The 20,283-nt window shown below is 38.5% G+C and overlaps 1 protein-coding gene across 2 annotated transcripts in view; it reads left to right on the top strand.

Moving 5' to 3' along the window:
* Positions 1 to 3,948: 3,948 nt before the first annotated feature.
* LOC120734006 (adhesion G-protein coupled receptor D2) overlaps positions 3,949 to 20,283 on the top strand; it is a 91,759-nt gene continuing 75,424 nt past the window's right edge. For both annotated transcript variants that reach the window (XM_040032554.1, XM_040032560.1), the window contains exons 1-19: positions 3,949 to 4,108; positions 4,203 to 4,239; positions 5,037 to 5,061; positions 5,856 to 6,080; positions 6,337 to 6,978; positions 10,868 to 10,975; positions 11,171 to 11,244; positions 11,944 to 12,234; positions 12,766 to 12,877; positions 12,986 to 13,132; positions 13,292 to 13,394; positions 13,565 to 13,673; positions 13,913 to 13,968; positions 14,161 to 14,287; positions 16,102 to 16,205; positions 17,933 to 18,035; positions 18,567 to 18,720; positions 18,923 to 19,056; positions 19,249 to 19,364. In XM_040032554.1, coding sequence (XP_039888488.1) covers positions 4,204 to 4,239; positions 5,037 to 5,061; positions 5,856 to 6,080; positions 6,337 to 6,978; positions 10,868 to 10,975; positions 11,171 to 11,244; positions 11,944 to 12,234; positions 12,766 to 12,877; positions 12,986 to 13,132; positions 13,292 to 13,394; positions 13,565 to 13,673; positions 13,913 to 13,968; positions 14,161 to 14,287; positions 16,102 to 16,205; positions 17,933 to 18,035; positions 18,567 to 18,720; positions 18,923 to 19,056; positions 19,249 to 19,364 — 2,666 coding nt within the window. In that variant the 5' untranslated portion in view covers positions 3,949 to 4,108; position 4,203. The remainder of the gene's footprint in view (positions 4,109 to 4,202; positions 4,240 to 5,036; positions 5,062 to 5,855; positions 6,081 to 6,336; positions 6,979 to 10,867; positions 10,976 to 11,170; positions 11,245 to 11,943; positions 12,235 to 12,765; positions 12,878 to 12,985; positions 13,133 to 13,291; positions 13,395 to 13,564; positions 13,674 to 13,912; positions 13,969 to 14,160; positions 14,288 to 16,101; positions 16,206 to 17,932; positions 18,036 to 18,566; positions 18,721 to 18,922; positions 19,057 to 19,248; positions 19,365 to 20,283) is intronic.

Here is a 20,283-nt window from a genome sequence, read left to right as displayed (position 1 = left end):
GAGCTAATAAGTAGCCTACTTCCCAAGGTCTGAACTGCATAGGTCCATTAGTGTTCTCCTCAGTCATGATTCTACAATTGGTCGCGATGCCCAAAGTGTGGGTTGCAAAGGTACTGTGGGTACATCAGAAATCCAGTTTGAAATTACTCACAAGTATGTACTACTGGTAAATATTTAGAAATTAATGTATTTATTTATATGAAAAGTTAATTGAAACATATAAGGTGGCTCGTTTGTGATATAGCAGGTAGGTCACACATTTGTCTTACCTCTTTGCATATAACCGGGTAGCAATGGCAACAGCCAACAGCCTGTGTTGTTTATGGGTTTTAATAACATTTTCAAGTAAATGCATAACTTTCTGATAGATTTTGTTTAGAGTGATAATTTAAGATCTGGTGTGGCCCATGGGATTTTCAGAAAGAAGTTAGCCACAGTACTCCTGACCTGACTTTGGGAATGGGGTGCTTCAAGCTGCTATTGACCAAATAATGACACAGGCTTGGTTGGTCCTATAGTTTGGAACAGAGAAATGTGTGAATTTATAGGATTTTATTTATTTATTTATTTATTTATTGTCAGCAGTGTTGGGCTTAATTACTTTGAAAAAGTAATTAATTATAGTTACTAGTTACTACTTTAAAAAAGTAACTGAATTAGTAACTGAGTTACAAGATTCTAAAAGTAATTAATTACTTGAAAAGTAACTATTGTGTCACTTTAAAAAAAAATGTTTTTAACCTTCTGGGGTCCAGGGTATAATTGGCTATTTTTAACTACTTTTGATTTTACATCTACATTTCACCTTTAAAAACTATTTATTTTGCCTTGTTTGGTATCGTCCTTTTCAGCACAACCTCACTCGTCTGAATTTACAGTTATGTTTTCATTTTGACATACTGTATTAACACAATTGATCTCAAATCAGACAAAAAACTTAAAATCTGAGTAGAAAAAGTTATATTTTTACTGTAACAACCACAAACATGTTTAATGAAACATATTTCATAACTTTAAATGTAAATATAAATAGTCAATTTTAAAAATCATATGCACAAGTTTTGCAAACAACAAAGCTATTTGCAGCCATTTACCTTTTACCCCTCTTTTTTTTTTTTTTTTTTTTACAACTATTTTAAACTATTTACATATCAATCAGGTTTTCTAGATTCAATAAGATGCCACACAAATTATTTGTGCCACTCCAAAAATTTCTGTCCACTATAAAGAAGAACATCACAGCCTGATACCTGCAGGCCTGACAGCAGGTGTATCACTCCTGTTTTCTACCTGGAGACAGCAGTCACAAGACAACACATTAACTACACACTCCAAACACGCTAAACGTCACAAATCTGTCAGATCTCAAAACTCTCTCTCTCTCTTTTTCTCCTGTCTTTCTTTCTCTCTCTCTCTTTCTGTCTCGCCGTCACTCCTAAAACTTCCCCCTCTATCTAAACAACCAAATGTCATGATGCCTTATCATCTTTGATTAGTTGACATGGTGCATTTTTCCACCAACACGAAAGGGCAGGTTTTTGGGGCGGTTTTTTTTTTTTTTTTGGCCATAATCAGAGAGCGCTTGCTAGCGCTGTCCTTAGACAGTAAACGTGACAAAACTATTCAGGAAAAAACATGCGTATATATATTATTTATCATGACTCTGGTTTTACGTGGCCTATCAACACAATTTAAAAACTTGTATATATCACCTTGTTGCTTTGTCACCTTGAAGTGGTCATGTGATTGGCTTACCACAACTACTTTGATCTTCCTCAGTTAAACAGTAGCACTCATGCAATTGTTTTGCCTCCTAGCTACAGGTGTTGTGCCGAAAAGCGATCGTCTGCCAGAAAGTGATTGCCGCCCGCGAGAGTGCGCGCAGCTGCTTAAAGCTGTAGCGCCCAGATTACTTACAGCTACTTCCCTGCCACTGATATAGGATGCGGTAAGCTGAAGACAGCTTCAAAATAGTAAAATAGTAATGCGACCGCACCGCATTTTCTTGTTAGTAATGGTAACGGCGTTGCAACGATAGAAATAGTAATTAGTTAGATTACTCGTTACTGAAAAAAGTAACCCCGTTAGTAATGCGGTTACTTGTAACGCCGTTATTCCCATCACTGATTGTTAGCTCATAATTTTTTTTAAAGATGTCCCTGCACTACACTCACTTCACAGTAATTACAAAGCAGCCAGTCTTCTAGTTTCAGCTCCAACAGCACCAGTTATGCATACAGGGACGTAATTTCCAGGGGGGTTGGGGGGGGTGGTTATGATCCCCCCAATAATCAGACCCAACCAATATAACTCCCACCCCCCCAATAAAATTATGAATTATCTTGCATAAATAGGCTGTTGATTTTCTTTAGTCAATTTCAGGTATTACCAGCAAAACAGTTGCATGTTTAATCATCTGGGAATTTACCCAGATTTATTTATTTATTTAGACAGAGATCTTGACCCCCCAAAGTTCAACACAAAGTTATGCTGATGTATGTATATAAGGTTTTCCTTATCCTCATAATAAATTTTGACAACCTATAGATTGTCCAGTCCAGTTAACTTGGACTGCTAGATAGATTTACATTTGCTGATAAGTGGAAGCCTAATATTTAAACCTTTAAAACCGGTCAGAGCGGGCACGCTCCGTTTTGCGTAACTATTTTTAAATCCCGTTAGCACTGCAACCACGTAAGCTAGCGCAATAATTATTTTTTGCATATGAAACCGGAGGAGTTGTACTTACATCTTATGCCATCAGCTTGTCCTAACTCACAGTTTCCTTCCACATATAGCTTTGCAAAAATTGCATAAAAGCACTTGCAGCAACAAAAACATAATATTCCAGAAACACGCTTTGCCGCTCCAATCAGCTGTTCATAACACTTCCTACGTCCATCAGCACGAACTATCGCATGTCCACCATGACCTGCCCGAAACCGGAAGTGACGTCATTTTCGCAGAAATGTAGTTTTTTTTTTTTTTTTTTTTTTTACCATCAAGGCCTCATGAGCTTATACTGGTGTTTTTAAAAGTTATGTTTGAGTTTATGACTTTCTGTGTCGTTTCTGGGATGCTTAGGACTAATATTGCACTGCTGGAAAAAGTTTATTTTGATGCATATGCTGCTTTTTTGCAAATTTGCATTATAATATTTATTTTCGTTTTTCCTGCAGTGTATAGAAATTGGTGTATTTCAAAAATAAAACTATGAAGACACTCAAAATAAATTTCCTGTGGTGGGAAACTATTTTGTGCAACTTTTTTGGATTTACAGTTTTGAGGGATTACGGCCTCTTAATTTCTCTAACTAGAAATATATGTTAAAAGGCAAAAGGATGTTCAATTTTTTTGTAGGTTTATTCACTTTTTTGCAATTTAGTAATTACTATGCACTTAAGCCATGCATATATTAAAATTTAGGCTGTAATGGTTTTGTCTGATGTATAGCAACTTGAAATGCTCCCAAAAATGGCTCCACAGCAGGTAAAAATATAATATAAGCTCTGGCGGACTTGGTTCTATGCTAGGTCTTAAAGCAGGGGTGTCAAACTCAAAAACACAGTGGGCCAAAATTCAAAACTGGAACAAAGTCGCGGGCTAACATTAATATTTAGTGAAAAAAAATCTTCCTCCAGATATAAGAATGATCTTTTCTTATGGACTCAAAAAAGTTTGCTGGAAAACTGAATATGGAACAAGCAAGCTTAATACTAAACAATATATATATTAGCTGTATAATACCAGTAGGCCATCTCTAATAGTAATTTGGTATGGCTTCGCGGGCCAAATGTAATTAGGCTGCGGGCCAGAGTTTGACACCTATGTCTTAAAGGGTTAAAGAGACCAGTCGGGAAAAGCTGTAAGGCCTCCGGAGGTCCCCGAACCTTACTTTTATAACCCCGCTCTGCCGACTTCAATAACACCCACGCCTCTCTGCTGCTGCCTGCCTCTGCATCCTCCTTGCATACTCTCGGGAGTCTGCTGCGGCTGGTAGTCTTCTTGTACTTTAGTAAGCGGCTGTGAGCACACAGCAGAGAAGAAAACTTGGGTAAACTCTACAACTTGAGATGTGAAGACGCACAAAAAGGAGCGAATAGTTCAGGTAAAAACAGCTGCTTTGCTTAACTGAAACAAGGACTCGTAGGAGCAGGAAATCGAATTGGATTCCCTGCTAATGTGCATATATTTAATTTCAGGATGCAAAGGATATTGTTCTGCAGTCTGGGCCTGCTTGTGAGTAGCTGGCACATGTTTGTGTTTTTATGTTTTTCTCTTATTACATTTTTTGTCATCTTTTAAATGAGCTCATTTCTCCTCAAACAAACTGGCGCAAAAAAGGTTTTATACCTGAAGCGGTTCACTTGTTTCGAGAAGGTAAAGCAAATCAGAAACCTTTTGTTAGTCTATTTTGGTCGCTGTCACTTTTTCTCACTTGTCATTTTTTTGTAAACATGTCTTGTGAACAGTGTGAGTTTTCCCAAGAAACTATCATAATTTTAGAGAAATACAATGAACGGACGTATGTGAAAGTAGCACAGATGGATGGTCAACAGTTTTATTAATGTCTACTTTATATGAAATAGTCTTTTAAAGGAATACTTTACAAAAAACACGAGGAGGCTAGGCTGGCAGTGATATTATGGAGGACCACGAGTGCCATAATTATTTAACCAAACAAGTAGTTAAATTAAAAAAAAGTAAATATAATTAAATAGTTGAAAGATAAATGCATCATTAATTATGGCGAATTAATCAAATGGGACAATCATTAATTGATTAAAATTCAAAGTAAGTAAAATATGCATCAAACATTTTAAATGAAGTGAATTACTACTTAATCATTATTAATGTATTGAATTTATTAATTACTTCAAACTTTAATTAATTCCCAGCCCAATTAATTATTTAATGATGTGTTGTTTAATTCATTTTGGCACTCGCTGCACTCCTTAGTGAACAGGTGCCCAGTTATCTTTATTATTTTATACCTTTAAAAATTAGCTACATAAACACCTGTGCTTGTCTTACAGGTTTGCTTTCACAGCTATAAAGCAGGTGAGGCTCTCTCTCTCTCTTTCTTCACTCATGATTTAACTAAACTAGGAACTGCAGTCATTTATGATACATATGATTAAAATGTGTGTTTGTGTGTGTGTGTTTGTGTGTGGGGGGTTATTTTGTTTTGTTTCACCCCAATGATGAATGATCATGAATCAACTGCTTTGTTTGTCTGAAACTGCTTGCCAGTTAATTTTGAGCCTCTGATAATGTGCAACTGCAAAACCACTTGAATTAAAGGTCTCCATTTGCACTTCAGTCCTAGGTACTATAGTTTTTTTTGTGTTTTTGTTTTCGGGAAAACGAACAACTAAAATAACTAAACTAAATATAAAATAAATATAAGAATAACAAGCCAGAGTGAGATGCAGGACAGTAGTACAGGTGGGTTTTTTGTTTGTATGTTTATACTATTTTCTGGCTGATGGTTAGTTGTAAATAGCATAAAAACCAAAGTTGAGAACTGGCAGGTGCTTTAAACCCTAACCCTCCTCTGCATGAACCGAGAGGTTTGGAAAATGGACTCGTTCAAATGTTGAATGAAAAATTTCATTAGATGTCATTTGTATGATAAACAAGCATGTCTGGCCTGTTCTCACAAATATAATTGGTCGTGTTGGCACTGCTGATATTGTAACCATAATAATAATAATAACAACAAAGCCCTGGTCAGGATATGGGCAGGATTAAAACTTCACTTGAATCTCAGTAAGTTTTCGTCTGTATTTTACCACTTCAGTTTGGCCACACCTCCTTACCTGTCTTCTCACGTTTCTTCTTTTTTTGAGCAGCCTTTCTCCTGGAAACCATCACCCAGGCTTGTGATGTATCCTACTATGCCTATGTTCCTGACAGCCTGCAGTGGAACAGGGCTGGAGAAATGTGTAAGCAGCGCTCTGGGGCGTTAGCTACTGTCTCCAACGCAGAAGAAAACCGGGAGCTTACCAAATTTTTAAAATCCTTGAACATCTCTCAGTCTGTGTGGATTGCCAAGAAAGTCATAACACGCATCACAAGTAGGTTTAGTAGGTTTTTTAAAACTTTGCATTGACATTAGTGCTGGTCCTTTTATAAATTGTTTTCTTTTTGCTTTTCTTGTCCAGACAAATTCCTGCTTACTTAATCATTTAAATGTTTTCCAGCTGTTTACAGTAAAAATAAGATTGCAAAGTGATTTCTTATAATTAGCTCCTATCTTTTCCAATATTTGTGACAGCATTTTTTCTTAATAGTCTTTTTTTCCCTCTCTCTCTCTCTGTGGTGACACCAAAGTGTCCTCCAAGACCCTCATTCTAAATTTCACTGGGCGCTCGAACAGGACGCATGCTCGTCTTCGGTACAGCTTCCCCTCCATGGGATCATTGACTGTTTGCACCCTTCTGCGCTTCAATCCGCACTGCTCTGGCCGTTCCACAGTCTTTTCATATTCCATTCCGTCATATATTAATGAGTTCCAGCTCCGTGCAAACCTGAACCAGGGCAAGCCTGTGCAGTTGGCTCTGCTCGTCCATGGCATTCACGGGCCTTACCATGACGCCTTCAACTATGATGACTCCTGGCACTCTGTCTGCGTTTCTTGGAGCCAGAATGGTGGACGCTGGGCAATATATGCTCATGGTCACGCTGTGTCTGCGGCTGAAGGCCTAAACAGTACGGACAGCATTGGACCTGGTGGCTTTTTCATTATCGGGCAGGAGCAGGACACCTTTGGGGGGTCATTTAAGAGTGACGAATCATTCTCGGGGAGCATAACAGAACTCCACATTTGGAATCGGGTACTGAACAGCAGCGAAATTTCCAGCATGGAAAAGAAGTGCTCACTCGTTTCCTCTGGGCTGGTGTTCAAGTGGAGCGAAGCAGCAATGGAAATAGAGACCTCCCTTACAAAGCAGTGGAGTGACAGCCCATGTCAAGGTACATTAATCAGGATGCAATCAGACGACATGGTCAAAAGCTGAAGGGTTTTTAAAGGCTATGTATTATTATAGCAAATTTATTCACCAACTAGAGGAAAGTATGGTGTTATTTAGACTATAAAAGACAAAAGAGACTCAATCTATCCACAAGCTCCAGCGGTAGAATTACTTATACTTGGTGTTTGCAGTTTAAGTAGGTTGGCACTGGGCCTGGGTGGAGCTGCTGTACAGAAAAACGATTACAGAGAGTCCATTTGAAAGTCATTTTTGACTGCAATCATTTCAGTAACGTCAGACATAACAAAAGATCTAAGCTGGCCTGTTGTAGTTAACTCCACCTATATTACTGATATAACCCTCAGTCTCTGTCCCATCATCTTCTACACCCACATTATTACCCAGTCATAATGTGATCACATCTAAAAAGTCTAAAAATGCTTTGACTTCTAGAACCAAAAGCTGCTGTCAAGTGATGTCATGAAATAGTGAAACTGTTTAACTGCACAGAAGCAGTTTAATCATAAATGACATCTCTTAGTATTAAAAAAAATGTAACTGAAACTGTTAAATGTCATTCATTTTATTTTTATTGGCTCTTTTACAAAATCAGATCATTTACAGATTTAAAAAAAACAACTAGATGTGTAAATATCCTATGATCACATGTTATGTCGTGTTTGCTATAGTGGCAATCAATGACAACCATTTATTAATCAAGTTTTAAACATTAGTAAACAAACACAGGCACACTCTCAGCATCTGTCTCCCTCCCTCCCTCCCTTCCTTCCTCCCTAAAATGAATAAGGGAGCTAGTGACCAAGTTGTAATTGGCAGCTGGTGGGGCTGCTGATGTTTCTGGTAAATGCTTTTTGACTCATATCACCCCGAGTCCCACCCTTCAAAACAGACGTCTCCCCTTCTGACATCATGGTCTCTAATGAGCAGTGAAATTCCAAAAATCTCCCTTTCCCTGCTGGAGCCGAGCGTGTAGAAAGGCAGCGTGTTGGAATTTAATGGATTTAATTGCAGGTCTTTTAAAGATTATCTCTGTGTGTTTGTGTGTATTTAATGTGATCAGTGTAATGTTTGTAGGGTGACTGTTGCCTTCCTTCAGTTACTGGACTTGAAAGATCTTGGCACTGCCTGCTACTCTGTCAGGCGGGTTCATTTTTCCCTCTCTCTCTCTTCCTCATCAAACCATCTCAGACATACACAGTCCAGCATCAACATTAAAAACTCCTGCCAAATACTGGCTAGATCACCATTTGTACATCCAGAGCAATTATGGCTTGGCGTGGACTTCACAAGGCCCTGAAAAGCATTGTGTGTTATCTGGGACAGAGGCGTTAGTGGCCGATCCAGTCCTGTGAGCTGGAAAGCGGAGCCTTCAAGAGTTTACACATGTTTTTCCAGTGCATACCACATATGTTCAGTCATATTGAAACCTGGAGAATATATGGGTCAAGCCAGCACCTTATAAACTCTTGCTTCTAATGTTGTGGCAACAAGGTATAACATGGAAAAGTCCTCTATGGATACAAATTATTATTATTAGAAATAATATCAGCTTTACACTTAGAAGTTGAACATTGTTTCATACTAAATAACATCATCTAGCAGTTTATAACCATGACTGTGCTTTAGCATATATAAAAGCAGTAACTTTGATCTACAGCTCCACTCCTGCTCAGTTTGAATCGAATGCCAGCACATGCCAAGACCAGTTTCATTCAGCTTAGCAGTCAGACTTTTCTTTTACTGGAGAGCTATGCTGAATGCGGTTTGGTATTGTATTGCTGCAACAAACAGGTCGTCCTGGGTGTGATCAATTCACTAAAAAGTCCAAATACATTAGAGCAGCGGTCCCCAACCCCCGGGCCTCGGACCGGTACCGGTCCGTGAGTCGTTTGGTACCGGGCCGCGAGAGTTGAGGCTCAGGTGTGAAATGTATGGTTTTCTGGGTTTTTATCGGTTTTCAGCGTTATTTTGTTATCGTTTTTATCGTTAACTCGGTTTTCCTGGGTCTTTTCACGTGTGTTATGAATAACTCTTCTTTTTTTTCAGTACCGGTACTAGTTTTATTTTGTTGTATTTTTCCACGACACCTTAAAGGCCGGTCCGTGAAAATATTGTCGGGCATAAACCGTGGCGCAAAAAAGGTTGGGGACCGCTGCATTAGAGAATATCGGTGGTCACAGTTACTTTTAATATTAAATCCCAGCAAAAAGATGCTTTTGAGCCGTGATATTCCTTAGTGTACCGTAAGTCATCAGTATGGCTGCCTGTGGTGCTCCAAAACCTCTATTTGTCTTTCATTGTCAATGGGGCTTTTAGTAATCCCCCAAACCATCACAGTTGTTGGCTTTTGAGTTGTATATTAAGTATTAATTGTATACTCTTATCTTTAGCTAGAACAGGACAGTGTCCCACTTTACCCCAGTCTATTTTAAAGGAGCTCAGCCCCAGGAAAGACATGTTTCTGGATTATATTTGTTTCCATAGTATAGTTTTAAATAAAGCAAAGTCTTTGAGCTACAACATAACATGCTGGAGTATCCTCATGTATTAACCAGAAATTTTAAAACGCACCCTCCCAATTTGATGGCCTCCATAATGTTGCTGCTGCCCTACATCATTTCCCGTTATGTTGACCCCTCAGCCACCCCAGCATCCACCTGTAGGCTCCTGGGGATGGTTAACTTTTACTCCCTAGTTTCTACTATGTGTGCCTGTAAGATCATGGATCAAATCATGTTAAGCCTAATCATTTGTAAGATGTCCTTTAGTAAAGCGCTATACAAATACAGACCATTTACCATTTTACCATTTAATTATTAATATTTTTTATTAATTAGTTTAGTTTAGTACACAACTTCCCTAGCCATTTGCTTCCACTGTCTTAGTTTTTTTTTCTTCTGATCCTGGCATCAAATTCATAACAATCATAAATTCTTCCTCAGAAAAACTACATTTGATTAATGTATTTTCTGCTATTTTTAATCAAATATAGGCTTCAAAAGATTTGCTGATCATTGCATTCTGCTTTTATGTACATTTATTTACATTCAATAAAACAGATTTAGTATGATGCGTTGCAGACCAAAATAAAAGCTTACGATATGTGTCCAGATTCTGCTAGCAGTGAATAAAAACTAAGATATACATAAACATATATATATATATGCATACAGTGTTTTAGTATACAAGTAAAATATTTTAATATGAATAAAGCAAAACAGATTTTAAAATGCTACAATGGACAAATAGATGCCTAGAGTGATAGAATAGAATAGAATAGAATTCAACTTTATTGTCATTGCACATGTCACAAGTACAAGGCAGCGAAATGCAGTTTACATCCATAAGTGCTTTAGCCATAATAGATATATTACCAAATATATATTGGCAATAATATAGATATATAGATATATTATAGAAATAGGTTTGTTAGGTATGAGGGTACAAAATATGGGTCTATTATGGGTATGCATGTTGAGTAAAATATCCAGAAGCATTTGCTAACTACAAATGAGTAATTTGAAACCATGTTTAATTTACTATTAGTGCAATATTTATACTTAGCCAAGTTAACAAACTTACTCCATTTCTAACGGGGAGAGCAGGTCAGGTTATGCCTATCTGGGTCAATTTGAATTCACCCAGTTACACCTTATTATATTGTATTTGTAGACTTGTTGATTAGTTTAAGCACTGCTGTGTATTGTTAGTTTCCTGTATGAAATGTCTCACATTTGCAACATTTCTCTATTTTGTATTATCCAAACTACTGTCTATCAGCATAATATCAATATTGATATTTCCCTATGCGATTTTCAACAGCTTAATAATATGTATAAGCCTCACTATTCCCTTCACCATGTTTGCAGAGAGCCAGAGAACCGATGAAGAGTGCGGCATTTTTGACCCCGTCACGGAGCATTCCCGGCTAGCCAAATGCAACTCCTCCAGAGGAGCTGTCTGTCAGTGTAGGCGAGGTACAGATAATAATTATTGTGCATCAACAAATGTGATTGAATTATGCAATTCAGTTTTCTTGCTTTTAAATTATTTTTAAATAGGTTTTTAGGGTGCTGTGTGTGCTTTTGTGTGCTAATGGATTATATTATATTATATTATATTATATTATATTATATTATATTATATTATATTATATTTGTCCGTCTCTGCAGAGAAGCTGGGTGTTTTCAGTTTACCAAAGACACCATTCTTCAGGAGGCTGAACAAGGATCTCATCAATAAACCTGTGAGTCAGCCTGTTGAGCTTTGAGGTGGTTATTAGGTAGTGCAGTGGTGGTACAGTCTGATAAACTACCAAGTATTCATGTTAGTGAGCAGATCACCAAGTTAACACGTGCTAAAAAAATCCCCCAAAAAGAATATTCTTTGATTATTTACGTTTCATTTCACTCGCTGGGCCCACGTCCTCATTTTGGGGTTGACAGTGTTTTAGTAGGTAAAGGTGAATGGCTTGGACATGAATTGAGCTGCGGTTTGGGGAAGGCCTCAAAGGGGACTGGCTCCCAGGCCTGGCAGATCCCCATGTACTAAATAGAAGTGAAGAAGTTAAAGAATTGAAAAGGAGAGGGAGGGTGGGGCACGTAAACGAGAATGACAGCTTGTTGAACTGGGGGCACATATATAGATAAGAACCAGAAGGAGCGTGTCTGGAGGCGTGGTCCCACTCCTGAAATTCCGATACTTTATCTCCAATTAAGCTGTTTTGTGGAAGATGTATCCAAGACAAAATTGACACACTATCTGATCCAATTTTAGGAGAGTCATCATCTCAACTTTGTACATTTGTTAGGATCAAAATCCCAGAGAATCACCTAAGAATGCTTGGTGAATAGAAGTGATTGAAGTATAAAAGGACCAGTGAATCAGCAGTTAAGTGTATGCAGTTAAGTTAATGTTATAACTTTGTTCTATTCTGTTTATTCAGGTAACAGGAGGGGTGGGTGCTAACAGCTCCTGGGACAAATTGACCTTGCTGCAGCAGCTGACCCAAGCTGTCCTACATAAAATAGAGGCAAGTGGCCCGCTCCTCCTGACCGCCAACGATGTTTTCTACCTCTCTCAGATGATGGACGTAACTCCACCAGCTAGATTTCACTCCGCCGGAGATAATGCCACAGAGGTCATGGTGTCCATTGCCACCAACTATCTAAATATTGCGAGTCTGATCCTGGAGCCACGCATGGCTTCACAGTGGATGGGTCTGACGGATGATGGGGTGAGGCGTAATGTTTCTGTGATGATATCTCTGTGAAATCCTCCAATTTTTTTACTTAATTAAAATTGTGTGTTTAATAACATTTTACCTCCTTAAATTATTAAAAGCATTGTAGCAAATTAGTGTACCCTGGGATTTAAGCGCATACGGACTATGAGAACCTTATTTAATCCATCAGAAAAGAATTTAAAGTTGTTTCTTAACTATACATAAGAAACCTGTTTGCATCACTTAACAGTCTGTGTTTCTATCCTTTATTTATAATGCGGATTTAGATTTAATTACTTGCTGGGTACACCCTGGATATGTCACCATCTATATCTATCACAGGGCCAACACACAGAGACAACTATTCATGCTTATGTTGCACAAACAGGCAATTACATAGGACATGCAGGCCCCAGCCAGCTGGTGCATACATAACCCAGGACTCTGTTGCTTTGAGGCGCCCTGCTTACTTACTTAAATATAATCTACTCTCCAAAGATAGCTCTTCACCTCCATTAACCTGTATTTGATCGATTTGTTCAGGTCAACATTGGCCCATTTACGCTTGTCAAGACCATTGATAAGTTCACTGAAGCCTTTGCAGAGATGCTTTGTACTAAGGGAAGAAGCTTGAGTCTTTCTACCAAGAATATAGGTGAAAGGACACACACACACGCGTGCAATGATCGAAACATTTGGTGGCTCTTGGCTTTCTAACTTATGGTTTCTGTTAATATTGTCATTGCATCTGCTTGGCTGTCAGATGTGTACATGAAGTGGCAGAAGCTGTCCCAGGAGAGCTGTAATCAAGTCTACAAGCCATCTGCGTTTGGCTCTCACAAGCCCAGCAGCAGTAGCTACGATGAGTTGCTCATTCCTGAGACCGAGCTCCAGAGGATACACACACTAGGTAGTAAACACACACACACACGGAAATGCACTTGTTCTAGAGGCTAACCGTAACCGTTAGTTTACACTACAAATGCTATAGACACATATTACATTGTTAGATACTCACCTAGATGAACCACTGACCCACACAGTGTTTTTGTCCACTATCTCTAAACAGGATATGAGGAGGTGATATTTATTCATACCCATTACAACCAGTTCAGTGACATTGTATCAGGAACAAAGGAGTCTGCACTGAGTGACCAAGAGAAAGTGAAAAGGTTTCCTGTTGTTTGTTTCTCTGTTTTTAATGAACTGTAATTTCTTATCTTATCTTTGTGGTCTGGTTTCAGCCACTTTTACTCTAAAACATGGGGATTAATCTGATGGTTGTAGTTTGAATTGATTATGTAAGATGTATCTCAGTGATAACCATTGCCTGTTTTCCCAGAACTCTCCCAGGAGATCTAGCATCGGCTATCATATCAGCCACGGTCCGCCATGCCTCGAACCCCGAAACCATACCTGTTGCTGTCAAGTACACCCTTTCATCATCACAGGTGGCGCAGCCTATTGTGCAAAGGATGCCACACAGCATGATATTAGCAGCTATGCAATTTTCGTTTATTAAAAATAAGTTGCAGCATTTTATTTTACAGTAATTTTCATCACTTAGCAAGCAGCACATGGAATAGAAAGAAATAGTCATTTAAAATAAGCCAAAGTTTGATGACCAACCACAGATAAATTAAAACGAGGATAAAGATTAAAACAAATGCAAACATTATTCTGTTTCTAGGTGGAGTATTCAAAGAGAGTTATTCCTGTTTGTGCCTTCTGGAATTTCAGTCTGACGTAAGTTTGACCAACAGCACAGTCACATGAATATGCCTGAAAATTGTATTATTTCAATTAATTCGATAAATGATGTAGGAAGTAGCCTATTGTTTGATGTTTTATAAGACATGTCACTATCCCTGCAGGATGTCTCAGTCCTAAATATGAGTGTGATTCTTTACCAGTGAGTGTGTTTGTGCTTGTGTATAGGCACACGAATACCAGTAGCTGGTCCAGTGAAGGCTGCACAGTGATCCTTGATGGCTCTAGTGTCACGTCCTGTTTGTGTAACCATACAACAAACTTTGCAGTGCTGATGAATTACCTCGAATCACAGGTAACTTGAGCTCGATTGTGATGCCCCCGTTTAAATCACACACATCAAGTTTTAGGTTATTTAAGGTAAACTGTGAACAATCTTGTAAAGGTATGAGTTATGTGGTGCATTTTTTTTACAACATGTATATTATGATACATTTCATATTCATGGTAAAAATGGCGTCGCATATCCGGAATAATAAAAATAATCAGGGTTTAAAATGAGGTACCGTAAGTACAGTCTCAGACGTGTTACATTACACCACATCTTTATTAATTTATCAAATATTAGGCCAAAATGCGAAAGCAGTGTATGATAAACTAAGTGCACTGTTACTTCTTCCATACATATTAAATGGTAAATGGCCTGTATTTATATAGCGCTTTACTAGTCCCTAAGGACCCCAAAGCGCTTTACATATCCAGTCATCCACCCATTCACACACACATTCACACACTGTGATGGTAAGTGGCTGCTAAGCAAATAGAAGTGAATAAATGGTCATTGATAAGTGTGCCCACCTCTATAAAAGCAGATGTTTTAGCAGTTGGCTGGTCTGGAGCATTCAGGTCTGCTTTCAAATTCAGATAATGTTCAGAGAAAACCCCAAAGCTACACTTCAGGCCTCAGTTATGATGCTAAAGTTCATGAAAGTACATTTCATGAACATTTCATGCATTTCATGCAATTTTGCATTTGCAAAATCACAGTTGTGCAAGCCATGAGACCCAAGTGGAGATGTTTGGCCAGAATGCACAGAACCGCCTGTGCATTGCACAGAACCGCCGCTAAACACAGCATGTCGGCACCAACACCTCATACCAACTGTCAAGTACAGTGGTGGAGAGGTGATGATTTGTGCACCTAGCAGCCGTTGGTAAATGACAAATGTAGCACTTTTCTACTCTACCTGAGCACTCAAAGCACTTTGTACAACTTACCTTATTAGCCCATTTGCACCTATTCATAAAGGAACTTTTTTTCTATGCTTTTTCTAGGTAAGGGCTTTCTGTCTATCTCACCTTCATACTCTGATAGATGCAAATGAGAACAACTTGGGCTCAGTAGCTTGCCCAAAATGAGAAAAATGTGAGAAACAATTAAAGTTACTTCAAGTTATTGCAGATCAAGGTGGTTCTACAAGCTGCTGGGCCTTAAGTTGCACTTAGTTTTTCACATACTGCTTCTGCATTTTGCTCTAGTTTGTGTTAAATAAATAGTGATGTGATATAGTAGGTCTTTTATTGTTCATCTAAGACCTGGTAAGGAATACATTTTGAATAAATGTCCTAATATGGTATAGTATTATAGCTGATGGAGGATGTACTTAATTCTTTATTATTGTATGGTTTTTAACTTACAATACAAAGCACTTTAAGGTGACTGTTGTTGTGATTTAATGCTATATAAATAAAACCGAATTAAATGTATTTGAATTACTTTTTACCGTGACTGCTTGTCTAAATCAAGATCCAGTTTAATATTTGATCTTGGGGATAGGATTTGCAGTACATGATGTCTGCCAGCAGGTGTCACTCATACTGCGCCTGTTGTGTTGAAGGATGTAGAATGTAGTACAGCTATTCTCTCTGTTTACCTAAAGAACATAAAAGTTTGTAAGTTCATCAAAGAACAATACCATCAGCAAGATTTTGAGTTTATAAAAATGCAACCATTTATGTATAGCGATGACGTAAGAAATCACTTTCTTTCAGATCAAATGAGGGATTTTTCAGATATGGGACGGCTGCTCGTCAACCTCTAGGACTCTCTGACAACATTCTCCCCTCTTTTGTCTTTCTCCCACAACTTGCCTTTCCTTTTTGTCCCAGTGGAGTCCAGAGGAAGAGCTTATTTTGACCAAGCTGACATTCATTGGCTGTGGCGCATCTCTGTGTGCTCTGGTGGTGACCTTGATGCTGTTCACTGTGCTGGAGTAAGTAACTGATTTTTCCTGACCTGCTTGCCTATGATGCGAAAATAGCTGCCTGTTTTCTGTCTGCCTGAGCCACGAGACGCAAAGCAGCCTCACCTTTTTCTGTGCTGCTAAACACAGCAGTCACTTTTTACACATGGTGTCAAGCAGATGCAGTGGTTCTGCTATACATATTTTATGTTGTATACTGTATTGTGTTGCTCAAATACCTACATAATTTTGAAAACAGGATAATCATTATTTCCAAAGTCAAAATAGCAAAAAACTCTCTTTATTATAGTGGTCTTGAAAATGCTAAAAGCTTATAATTTGGACTCATTATATGGAATTTATGTAGCACAAATATCATTTAAGTATTTTTTTGTGTATTTCTTACACCTATTTGGGCATTGCCATGTTATAAGAAAGACACGCTGAGATAACTGATCAGTAGTATCGTTGCTGCTCTGTTCCTAAAGCTATGATAGTATTGACTTGCGCTAATCCAGTAATTACTGTTGTCTACATGTGAGTCCACCCTGAAGGTTTATGGTGGCATTCTCTAGCTGTTAATTAACATTACGGTCATTGAGGGATCGCGATCAGCTGGAGAGGAGCTGCCTCTGCAATTTACGACTGCCCTAAAAACAGAGAGCGCAGGCTCGCGTTTCACGCACGCTGATGTATGATGTACATGTGTTTGTGCGCTTAAATTCACTCGCAACCAGAGACAAAGCTGAGGCTCACAAAGCCGAGGACGCTTGTATTCATGCGGCGGGGTTACAGTGGTCTCAAGCAGTGATGCAGACATGAAATGAGCCTGATGGGCAGATAATGAGAGGCTCTCTAGCTAATTTACCTCTCAGCCAGTTTCAGCTGTCTCTTGTTTTTCTGTTTTTTGTTTGATATTTCAGTCTGAGATGGAAATATTCAATGTATTGAAGTCATGTAAAGATAATACGAGTAGTTGTTTTGATCTTTTTGGGTGTTTGAAGAAACAGTGACATATATGGTTTCCTTATTGTAGTGCCAGTGACATTTTCAGTTAGTTATGCAAACAGGTGGGGGGGTAGAAGGCACAAAGCACGTTGTCAGTATTTTACGTCACATCTCAGAACCAAGTCAATCTGTGAATTAGTGAGATTCTGCACAATTCTTAGTTCTGCTCCTTTATTCTGTATGAAAAGCATTTCTTTTATCTAATCCCTGCAGCCGCCTGAAGGCAGCATTCCAGTTAACTGTTGATCAATCTGCAGCTATTTTTGAGAAGTGTAGCACCGGAGCATAGTGATATTATGTACCAGCTTCCCTTCTTGTTTACCTTAATATAATCATGTAAAACACGCAAGTGCAAGATCACTACACATACCATAGTGTCTGTTACAGCTATCTGTTTCTTATGACCAGATATTTGGCTCATTTATGACTGGTGGCTCCTCTGTCTTACATTTCAATTGATGTTATTGGTGACATGTGTTAAACAGCAATGTTGCAAAACCAGAGAAATAGGGTAACAGTTTTGTGTAGTGCCGACATGGGATAGCTTCCAATTTTGTTGTACTATTGTACTAGGTATGACTGCACAATGACAATAAAATTTATCTTATCTTATCTTATCTTATCTTATCTTATCTTATCTTAGCAGTATAACTGAGATAGCATTTGATTGGTGCAATGCTGTGTAAGCAGGCTCCATAGCATATATCTTCCTTTGGATGAGGTTTTGTTATCCCCCTCTGTATCCACAGTATCCCCAAATCCGACAGGACGTCCATTCACAAGAACCTGTTCGTTGCCCTTATCTGTGCCCAGGTGATTCTGCTGTGCAGCGGCTCAGCCATTCACAACAAGGTAAATGTTATGTTGATTTTTAAAAGTAGGTTTGCAGATTTCATAACCTTTATAGAGGGTATCATTAAATATTGTTAGAGTTGCACCTATTTGCAGTATTTTTACAGTGAAACAAGCAAGTGATTTAAATCTAGATTTAAGAAAATACAGAGCATTTATAACACCTACATATGAATTGTGCAGTATTTAGCTGAAGCTTAGAAATATTTGAAATGACTGTCTAAATGAAAAAAACATGTCTTTAGTTGGTTTTTAATTCCTATTGCAAATAAATCATAATCATTCATTTACACAAACTAACATTTGCTGAATAGAGGCTACAAAAGCATGCATACAGTTATCTGTGATCGTGGGATTGATAATGATGTCAATGGGATATTTCGTCTTAAACATACAGTTTAAACATTTTTCATTTGTGTGTGTAGTTAAGGCTTGTAGCCATTCTTGACTTTTATTACTTAGTATCACTAATGCAACTTTCATCTCATAATGACAAATCTTATGTTTATGCCTGTGCTTGTGTGTTTTAAGGTGGCTTGTACGCTCGTGGCGGCGCTGCTCCATCTCTTCTTCATGGCGGCATTTAGCTGGATGCTGGTGGAGGGTCTGCTGCTCTGGAGCAAGGTGGTTGCAGTCAACCTAAGCGAAGAGCAACATATGAAATATTACTATCTCATCGGCTGGGGTACAGTTACATGACCAAACCAAATTGTTCCTTATCGTTACACATGCAGACGGGCTGCCAGGTTTTTGTTGTGGAAGTAGTTGATTTGTTGCACTGTGTAATGTGCAGTGCTCTAACTGACTCTCTATATGTGCGATTCAACAAAACATCAGTGCTTTTACCTCCTCTGTGTGTATTTTTTAAAACCTCTCAATCTAACCAGGTCTGCCTGTGCTGATAGTCACCATCACACTAGCGTCAGCCCCGAGCAAGTACTCGGCTGATGACTACTGCTGGCTCAGTCTGCAGAATGGCATTATCTGGGGTTTTGCTGGGCCTGTCATCTTCATCATCATGGTCAGCAAATTGAATTATAATTAGCTGAACTGATGTTGTTAAAATAGAGCATAACAGGGATAATAGTTTTGGACTATAAAACCTAATGTTACTACCTCTCCTTAGATATTTGTATTTACTTTCTTTTATGACGGTCTCTGTGGAATCTTTGCTTCTTCCTCATTTCTGTACTCTCCTGATTTTATTTTGAAGGTGAACATATTGGTATTAACCAGGGTTGTGGTCATCACAATCTCCACAGCCAAGAGAAGGTCCATCATGTTGGCCATGGGAGCCAGTCCGGTGGAGCGAGCGTATGAACAGATCAGGTACCAACCACAAGGAGGCACCATTTGTCCTCTTTTTAATGTGTATTGGCCTCGGCCAGAGGCCTTGAAACGGACAAGCTGTAGTCGTTAAGTGATTTTGTACTGCATTTTGTCATTTTAAATCAGTGGCTTTTGTTTATCAGGCGAGAGAGAGGAATACTTTTGAGTGGATTTTATTAGTGATAGCCATATAAAGGACTTAACTGATTGCAATGTTATACTCTCAGTGTTTAATATCGTTTAAGTCATGCCAAATTGTATATATTGTCTTGCAACAGTATATTTAACTTGTGCTTATGTCATAGAAATAATTCAAACTATGGTGTTGTTTGGAATTGAAAGATTATGTTACTAACTGACAAATTTATATTCTTTCAATTTAAAAGAAAAATATATAAATACATATGATATGTTTGTTAACTTATTTTAGTTTGGATTAATTTAGTGTTAATTTGAAATGTAGCATGCGTGCAAATCACTAACTCAAGTCCCGGAGTTTTGTACAGTTAACTTTTCTTGTTCCATACCATCTACCATTGCTAAACCTGCCTTGGTACGCTGACGTCTCCGTTGCTGTTGCACTGTGATGTCCGTACAAAAGCACCATCCCAGGCTGCGTCCCTGCTGTCTTTTCACTTCAGTGGGATTGGAGTAAAATCCTGCAAGCTTCTATGTAATCCTAGCAGATGAAATCATGATTGTGGGCGTGTTTGAACCTACCTTAGTCCACTGGGGCTCACAGTAGGTGCTTTATGAAGGTTTTCAAAACAGGCCTTGAACTATTTGCCTGGGTGGCAGCCATCTCGGAAACTCAAACACATTCCTCCGCTGAATAAACTAGGGCCCGTCGCATGCCATGTCACACACACGAGAACACACAGACAGCTGTTGCGGTTTGGCGGTCACCTAAGCGGAACGC

Source organism: Simochromis diagramma, unplaced genomic scaffold (genome assembly GCF_900408965.1).
Source record: "Simochromis diagramma unplaced genomic scaffold, fSimDia1.1 OVJJ01000334.1, whole genome shotgun sequence".
Lineage (NCBI taxonomy): Eukaryota > Metazoa > Chordata > Actinopteri > Cichliformes > Cichlidae > Simochromis > Simochromis diagramma.
This window is presented reverse-complemented; position numbering and strand designations above follow the sequence as displayed.